Source organism: Siniperca chuatsi, linkage group LG19 (assembly GCF_020085105.1).
Source record: "Siniperca chuatsi isolate FFG_IHB_CAS linkage group LG19, ASM2008510v1, whole genome shotgun sequence".
In the NCBI taxonomy this organism is placed as follows: domain Eukaryota; kingdom Metazoa; phylum Chordata; class Actinopteri; order Centrarchiformes; family Sinipercidae; genus Siniperca; species Siniperca chuatsi.
In genome coordinates this window covers 6,353,616-6,362,846 of record NC_058060.1, presented here as the reverse complement: position 1 = coordinate 6,362,846, position 9,231 = coordinate 6,353,616, and the positions used below count along the sequence as shown (strand labels likewise).

The window sequence follows — 9,231 nt, the reverse complement described above, 5'->3', positions numbered from 1 at the left end:
GAGGGAGGAGGAGGAGGAAGAGGGGGAGAGGGGTGAGAGAGGAGGTGACTCTCAGGCAGCATTTAGACTCAACGAAAGGATCATGGCGGATGGCCCCAGGTGTAAGCGCAGAAAGCAGGCGAACCCGAGGAGGAACAACGGTGAGTAAAAGTACAACGCGCAGCTTTTCTTTCGGGGAAACGGTCTAGAGGCTGTTCTGTCTCCCGGTAATTTCACCGAAAAGTTTGGCAGCCGATAAGTCTGTTTTTTAGTAACTGAAAGTGCTGGGAAGTAGCAAGTGAGCGCTGTATTACAGCCCTATGTGGTGTACCGTTATACCTGGGCCGCGTCTCTCCCTCCGCCTAGCGGTTCGCTGCACCAGAGACCGTTATACGCACCTCACCCTGTTATGAGTGGACCAGCTTTTGTCTCCACTTTATACCTCTTTATTAATTTTAATACACTTTGACCCTCTTTATACACTCTTTATTCATTGATTTAGTTACATTCTGTCGAGTTTTTGAGCCCACCGCCAAACTCGGACCTGTATCTGTGGGCTACCTGATTGTTATTGCGGACCTCGACAGACTGGTTGTCTTTAACGATTTGGGCTGAATAAATATTAGATATAGCTGTGCTTTTGTCGAAAACGTCGTGGACATCATGTATGTTTCTGAAAAAGAGGGGACACAACTGTTTGGTTTGTTCTTTCTTTCTTTTGCTCACTCGGAGCAGGTAGCGATAGGACACTGTTGCTGCACTAAACGGGCTGACAAAACGCATTTTGTGTGATTTAATCCTGCCTGCCATGTGCTTTATATTAGGTTTATATTATCGACGACACCGTTATAATGTTTTTAGGCAGAAAAGGGAAGAAATGCGTATTGTTGTGTTGAAGCACGTTTTGAGCAGTTCTCTTTCCTTCATCCTCCCAACTATTTACAGTGTTTTAGTTCTGTGCTGCTCATACCGTTCACGTTAAATGTTTTAACAAGGATCTTTGACAGTAAAGAAGACTAATGACAGAAAGCTTAGTAGAAACATGGATCGGGTAACAGAGGTTCAGTAGAACGAGGAATATCTCACGCGCTGTTTGTGTGAGCAGGGCGAGCGCAGCCCATATAAGGACAGCGGATCCTCTTCAGTCGCGCGCTGGGAATCCTGATTCTTGAACGACCGTGGACGCGAGCGAACCTTTAAACACTCCGTTTTTCTTGTCTATTCTCTCTATTGCTTATTTTAATAAAGCGCCTGTATAGGCTATGAATAATAGGCTACAAGTGGATACATAATCTGCGTTTCGGTATGCGAAGCTCAACGGAGTTTCACCCACCTTACTGAGGTGGGAAAATATTGTTGGTTACAAAGTAGTCTATAGGGTTCTCTTCGAGGATACTTTGTCACTAGATTAATCTCCTGTTTTATAACACACGTCAATGTTAATGTTGCTTAATTGTAAGGTAATTCTATAGCACTTTTGCGAGTTGTTAACGTCTGTTTTCCTGCTACATCTCTCCATGTAGGCTATTTACGTCGTGGGCTGTTGTGAAACCGTAGACCGACAATTTACCGGCAATTTACAGCATTTACTATTTCTAATAATTTTATTGTGAAAGCAAGCTTTTTTTTGTCGCGGGTCTGACAACATGTGTTGTCTATCAACTAGTCATGCTCGTGAGTTGTGCCACCCAGTGTAGCTTAAAGGAACTGGGGTAATGCAGGAAATTCAGTGTTATTTTGTCAAAACAAACGTGTACCGTCAGATATGGGATGGACGAACTCGCTCAGTAAAAGCCGTTACTTTCTGTGGGGCTATAAACAGTAATTCGTGGGCGGAAAGGAGACGAACGGTGTTTTCTTGTGCGGGTTTGCCGTCGTATGAATTTTCTATGGATACCTGATGAGTGATGTGAAGAGTGGCATATTTTTTGATGGGTGCTATCGATGTTTTCCACTGTCTTCTCGGTTTTTTTTTTTGTGTGGTGTGCTCAGCTATGCATTTCGTCTCTGGAGCGTGTGCGCAGTTAAATGTGTGCAAGGTGCGGACACACCTCAGATAACGGTCTTACTGTCAAGGTGTGGATATTTCTATAGAGAGACTTCATTTGTTGCTCCCCCCCCCTCCCTTTAACTTAACGGGGTTTTGTTAAATGTTTCTCAATAATGGCACAGCCTTATTGATATTTAAAGTCTCATCCTTAACCAAACAGATGTGTTCCCTGTTACTTCGCCTCATTTGCATCCGCTTCAAAGAGCCGTCAAGGTCTGCTTTTAAGTCCTCACTTCCTACCACCTTCTGACAAGGCTGGTGATCTGTCATGTAAATCAACATCTCTGCTTTCTGAAGGGAATTCCTCAGTAAAGTTAGATTGAAGGCTGGTGTTGTTGCATGTTGTCATAACCTTGGCTTTGTTACATTTTTATTTTTTATTTTTAACAAGTTAAGCATTTTAATATGGGCTGCTGTCTTCACAGGAACCAACTCCAGCCTAGTGGCTACTTTTTTATGGTGAAAAAATGTTTCAATAGCCATTGCTTGGGCTCTTATAATTAAGCAAGCCCTCAAGTTATGCCCAGCTTGTTATGGTCAGTGGCTTTGCCAGGTCCCTGGCTAGCAGGGGGAGCTGAGATCAAGGTGCGCCCCATTCCCTGCTGTAAACAGAGAGGTGTTAAGAGGCTGGAGGACGACAGGTGTTTGCAATCTGCAGGGTACTGCAGCTTCTTTTGTCGCTTCTCCCCAGTCAGCTCCCCTCAGGAATAGCAGCCTTTCCCTGCAATGGTAATTTAACACAGCAATTTGGGAATAGAGGAATGCGCTCGGTGTTAACATTCTTTGCAAAAAATAAACAGGGCTGTGTTGGGACAGCTTTGCACCCATGCTCAGGAGCTGGGGCTGATGTCTTCAGAACAGTGTTTTGGAGACACCTTGAAATGAGTGTGCATACAGGTAGCTAGGATTTCTATTTATTTGACAATATCATAAGGGTAATTTGTCTCATCCCCTAATCTGTCTTTCTCTCTTCTCTCTCTCTCTCCATTCCTCCACCCCTCTCTCTTTCTGAGGCATACTCTGGCACACGCTTGTACCTTGATGAATCATCCATCAAATAAGGAAAATGAGGTTGTGGGCTTGGCACTTGGCAACTACTCATGTAATGTTGAAGAGCATGTTAATTGGCCTGGTAAAACTATACTTAAACTATACTTAGTGCCCTGGACTCACTCACCCTGTCTAGAAACTATTGAATACAACCACATGCTTAAGTTTGTGGGAAAACAATAAAAAACAATGGTTTAGCTATAGCTACACTTTGTTTGGTGAAACAAGCTATGTTTTGTGCTATAGTGGAGGCTTCGGAGGAGGTGGGGATTGGCTCTGTAGCTCCACATGCCACTTCAGTGTTTTAAAAGACATCTGTTTACATTTAAAAGGTCCATCCCTGTTGTGTGAAGAGTTTAGCAGAGGAGGAAACTTTTCATTTATCGCACTGCTTTTCACCAACTTCCTCAGCAGCTTAATTTGAGAGTGCCAAGTAAGAAGAAAATCCCCCTGCCTCCACTCTCTCTGTCTCTTCCCTCTTACTCCTCCTTCCAGAGCTTGTCCTTTATTTCGGGAGGTTAAGACACAGTAGCCAGGGGTGCTGTTGATTGCCCCCTGACCTAGGTACCCATGCGTGCCTAGAGTATGACTTCACTTTCCCCCCCTGTGCCATTGTGAGGCTTCCAGCATGTCCAATTGTGTTTGTGTTTAAGTCTGTTCAATGAAAGGGGAAGAGAGGAGGAGGGGTGGGGGTGGGGGGGATGTTCAAGCTGCAGCTTTTTCTCAGCACCCTCCTTCTCTTCGTCCATTCCTCTCTGACCCCTTAAACTGTGGGCTCCACGTTCCCTGTGGAGTCAAAAGGGGGGATGGAGAGAGTTTGTGAGAAGTGGCTGAGGTGACTAAAGAGTTATACAACAGGTGACAACTGAGGGACTGGTGCTGGCAGATGAAAAGCATGACACACATGGCAGCTATCTCCCAGCCCTGTATGGATTTTAGGGTCAAAACTAGCTGTGTGTTATGCTTGGAACATACATCAGCAATAAATAACTGAATAACTAAATAATTTTAGACCCCATACAGATAAAGATGACAACATTTTACTTGTTTGTTTTTTATTAATCATCTGGAAATAAAAGTTTAGTTTCTGGCTAAGCTTCATCCCTCAACATGCCTGTCCTCATCTGACCATTCAGCTGAATTAAAATTATGTGATGTACGACCACACTCCCACCTCTGTTAAGGCAGCTTAATGATTAGCTGCTCCCATGGAGGCTGAGAGCATTAGCCTATAAAAAGGTGCTCTCCCTTCATAAAGAAGGAGTTTTAAACTCAGAGTCAGTTTCAGTAACCCCCTTAACTGCGCTTGGATGTGCTTTATTGGGGTTTGTGTGGCTGAATGCTTAAATGAACCATTGTGTGTTCAGGCTGTAGTGAGAAAGCCTGAGGAGAAAGAGCCTAGTTACCTTTGCAGTTTGCCTGCTCTACCTCATACACTTTCAGTGGCAAAAGAAAAGGCCCATTCAGCGGGCCCGGCATGGGGAGGGAGAGCCCTTTTCACACTCGGCTTGTGGGAAACTTCTCCACCATACTGTGCATGACATTTGCATATGACCCATTCTTTTCCCAAAGGTCCCCGCGAGGGAGGAATCTGTGGAACGTTCGCAGAATTCATCAAATCCCTCTCTCATGCAGCCCTTGGTCCCTCAAGGGCCTGCTTTGCAGCACTCTGTTTGACATTTTTGTCTTGGAAATGTATCTTATGTCTGCGTCACGCTTGCTCGCCTCAATGTTAACGCCAACGCATCCCTGTGGCATTTATGTCCCGTGTATTTTAAAGTGGCAATGTGTGCTACCCAGTGTGCTGTTTTTAATGTCAGGGTGAAGGCTTAATTTGGCACAGCAGGCAGGAGTTTCCCCAAATCCCCAGCATGGGCCATGAGGGGTCCATCTGCATGACAGGACAATGTGATGGGGGCCGCACACCTTGGAGGCTTCCTAACTGACGATCCACAGATCGCCAACACTCTCCCTGACAGGACAAAAATATTGGGGATAGGGACAAGGATGAGGCGGTGGGACGCATCAGCTCAGTGAGCTGGACCAAAGCACAACCGTTGCTCTGGAGCAAAACATGGCCCCCGAGAATAGCAGCCTGGGCTGCTTCTTGCAGCGTGAAAGATCATTTAGGTACTGTAGTAGCCAGAACTGCTGCCTTGATGTGACCTAACATGTGGAACAGCATCCATACTGACATGCTTGTTGTTGTTGAGTGAGTTGTATTGGTGTGCTGCAGCTCTGACAGCCTTGACCCTAAACACTGATACTGACACAGAAAGTGGTGTAGGCAAGTATTTGTTGCAGTGCAGTGTAGGGAGTAGAGCTCAGTTAAGTGTATCATGAAAGCTAACTGAGCAGAAAAGCCTCCTCTTCTCTCCTGACTCCAAAGCAGTGAGTCATGGGTAGACAGGTGTGTTTGCAAGATGAGTTCAACCTCACAAACTCTCCCAACTATGTTTTCTTTTCTTTTACCTTAACTGTCCCTTGCTCGCTCTTGGTCTCTCCCGCCTACTCATCCCCTCCCCACAAGTATGGGGGTGAGAGATAATATTCTCTAGTAGTGTGTATACTTGAGGGAGAGATTACCTCTAAATTGCCATCCAGGTGGAGGTAAATATTGTGTACGGTGTGCCCAGCGCTGCCTGTTGATGTGTGTTTTTAATCATGTATTTGGTGGCTGCTCTTCAGGTCCACAGTGAGTCCCTTTGGGTCTGTCTGTAGACCCCCTCCTATTCCCCCCATCATCACCACCACCTCATTCTTTCCCTTCCCACCCATCTATCCCCTCCCCTCCTTGTGGTCCTCAGTGGAGCGGTTAATGAAAAAGACTGGACTGACACAATAGGCAGAAGGCGGGCCCGGTAAGGGGCTCTTACACCAGCTTGTGTTTGTGGCAAAAATTCATCAGTGCAAACCTCTGCTGTAGCTTCACTTCAGACCAGCTGACTGTCAGTTTGTGTGTCTTTTCTATAATCTTGTTGTCTTTTTTGACCTAGATGTTGGATGTCTAGTCCCTTTTAAATGTGCTTGACCTTTTGTATAGTCCCACAGTGTCTCTGTCTACAGGGATGAAATTAGATGACATCAGATGAGGAGTAATCCGCTGCCATGTATTGTGCTTTGAACACAGCCTAGTGGCTGGCTTTTTGCCAGCCCGTTATGATGACCATATTGATTTTCCTCTCCATAGCACACAGAACTGATAATGACCCTCCTGAGGGTGTACGCATTCATATTCACATACTGATTCCAGTTGCACAGCCTGGCTGTGATGTGACTAACAAATCAAGTGCCCCTCTGTCCCCAAGCCCATGCATTGAACTAGCTAGGCTAGGCTAGCCCTGTGACAACTCAACAAAAAAAAAACCTTAGTCACCCTGTTTGTTAGTCAGAGAGAAGGCCGGCTGATATGTTCACAACATGGATAAGCATCTACACAGGATTAATGAGAGGAGAATGGCCAGCCTGAAAACAGAAGGGAGGGCAGAATAGAGGGAGGCATGGAGCATCTGCATTGCCCCATTTAACTCATGAGCGTTTTGTTGAGCGCCCCATGACCCCGCTAGTGTGACTTGACCGAAGGAGGCAGCCGCTGTTATACACGCTGTTATAAGAAAGGAGCTACAGTATGCCTTCGTGAATGAAAAATACAAAACAGTGCATGAACAAAAGGCAAAGGACATAGGAATAATGTTATATGCAGCCTGGACTAAATTGATACCATGTCTTTAGAGCAGTAAACAGATCAAAACAAAGACAAACAAAAAAAAAAAAGAATTCTATACCTCGGGTAACTATAGAAATTTACTGTATTTCCTAACAATGTTTTGTTTTCATACAGTTACCTTTCTCGAAGGTTTCATTAAGTTCCTGCTTAAAGAGATTCAACAGGGCTGGCCCCTGTTTGAGAAATACGTGTCACTGAATGATGAAGTCATCTACAGTGCTTTATAAACTGTTTATTCCCTAGTTACATCACTCCATATGTTTCTCACTTCTACTACCTGAGTGTCACTATTCTGTCTACTATTCCAAAGTATTCAGATCAGATCAGAAATACTTTATTGATCCCCGAGGGGAAACTCTTTTGTTACAGCAGGAGCAACAGCAACAGGCAGCATGCGTTGGCGCATGTGCTCTATGCTTAAATAGTTAATGTTACATTTAACCTTTTGGATTTGATGTTCTGTACAGTAGAGATAGGGTTGGCATTGTGTTCTTGCTCTTGTTGACCAACCTGTAAATTTAGGCTGTCTACCCCACAAGCACCTTTGATACATGATCGACAGCTTTCTAGAGCAAAGTACATAGTGCAGGTTTTTTTTACACCAGGTCTCTATGATTCTGGGAACTGGAATTAAGCCAGTGACCTTTGACCTGTCTCAGCCCTCCTGTCCTGGCTCAGCTCACCGCTGCCAGCGTTCAGGTGTTTACAGCCAAAACATACTGGGGCCTCCCCGAGCACTTTCCATAAATACATGTGTGGGTGTAATGTGTGTGTAGTAGGTAGTGAAGAGAAGGGAGTAGATACCCTCGGATCGCCATAGCCAGGCGATTGCACATCTGTCTTCTTACTCATGCTGACAGGGCCCTCCCCTCTCTCGTTACACTGGCGCCGGCGCTTTTGCCTGCAAGTCAATGAAGCATGGCCTTTAATTGATCACGTTTGGAGTTGTACGACACTATTAATTAGTGCTTGCTCATCTATTGTTTGTTTGTTTTGTCCTACTGTTCCCATCATAACACCCATCATTAGTTGTATGATCTGTTAGCGGCATGCCAGTGTGCTTACAACATCAGCAAAGCCATAGACTCTTGCCCCACCATACACTCCACTTTCCTTCTGTGACCCTCTAATTCTCCTTTTCTCATAAGTGTCTCACTCTTTGGCTTCTTCTCGAGTCCTATGTATTCTTTCCTTTTTGCTATCTCTCTGTCTCCCATTCCTCTCTCTGGCAGCTGCCTTGGCTCTGATTCTCCAACACCAGCAGGTGCTGTAGGCATGCAGCAACTCAGCTATACAGCTCTCATAAATAACACCTGACAAAGTACGAGAGAGCTACAGTCAGAGTGAGGGAGAGAAGCAGAGATTGAAAGTTTCCTCTGGCAGGAGAACAGGGTGTGGCTCACGGTCAAATGCTGGCCCTCTCAAGAAGGACATGTTCAGAATAGAGAGAGAAAATGTAAGAGCAGCAGAGAAAAGAGGAGGAATGTGAGGTTTTTTTTTTCCTGTGAATCTGTGAATGTGTTGCCTGTTCTTCTGAAGTTTGCGCTTCTCAATGCATACTTTTCAATAAACCCCTTTCATGCAAATTTCTAGTAAATGGGTCTTTTTAAACACAAGGCCAGCACTAAGTGACTGGTTAAGGAGGAACTTGAATGTGAAGGAAAGGAGCGTTATCTTTTCTTTAATTAGGATGTAAGAGCTTGGAACAATGTTAATTGTGCTTTAAAAGCAAATGAAGAGGTCAGGAAAGAAATTAAATGCACACTTTTATAATCATCATCAGTAATGAACCAGCACTCTGAATAAATGAACCCATAAATCAGCCCTGATCAAGGACTATTAATGAACACAGCTCAAAATCAAATCCGGGCTGTCTCTTTGTCGTTTTATGCTCTTCAAATCCAGCGACATCCTGTCTCATCAGAAGCTATCGATCAGCTTCTTAGGGCGAAGGTTAGTTTGTCATTTTCTCTTGCCTCACTGTGAACAAAACCAGGAAGTCTGTGAGAGATTACGGCCCAGGATGCAACCTGAAAGCCCTTTATCTCTGTGAAAACAAGAGGCTTCCTGCGGCCCTGCTCCCCCTCCTTCACCTACCCGGCCCCCAGCACCTGTGGCAGACTATTTAAGGCTCCTCATCAGGGGCTGCGGAGACCACAAACCGGGGCAGAAAACATGAAAGCCTGGAAAAAATCAACGCTATTGCTAAGCTGTAGACCCGTCTGTTTCACACCACACAGAGGGCAAAGAAAAACAGCATCTCTTTTCAGACACATTAAAAAGATTTGGCTCTGTAAATTCAATGGTGAGCCTGGGAATGAAAGGTCAGTTTTCTTTTCTGCAGAGCACCTTGCTATCCTGTTGAGACTTGGAAAAGGGGCTGAAGAACACTATGACTGTGTCGACCCAATGACTCCCAGTGCTT

At 45.0% G+C, this 9,231-nt stretch overlaps 1 protein-coding gene across 3 annotated transcripts in view; it reads left to right on the top strand.

Moving 5' to 3' along the window:
- Nucleotides 1-9,231, top strand: part of zeb1b (zinc finger E-box binding homeobox 1b) — a 50,617-nt gene continuing 41,386 nt past the window's right edge. For 2 of the 3 annotated variants that reach the window (XM_044176656.1, XM_044176655.1), the window contains exon 1: nt 1-140. In XM_044176656.1, coding sequence (XP_044032591.1) covers nt 83-140 — 58 coding nt within the window. In that variant the 5' untranslated portion in view covers nt 1-82. Of the gene's footprint in view, nt 141-1,191; nt 1,322-9,231 lie in introns of those variants that run through there. The other variant, XM_044176657.1, reaches the window with a different exon arrangement.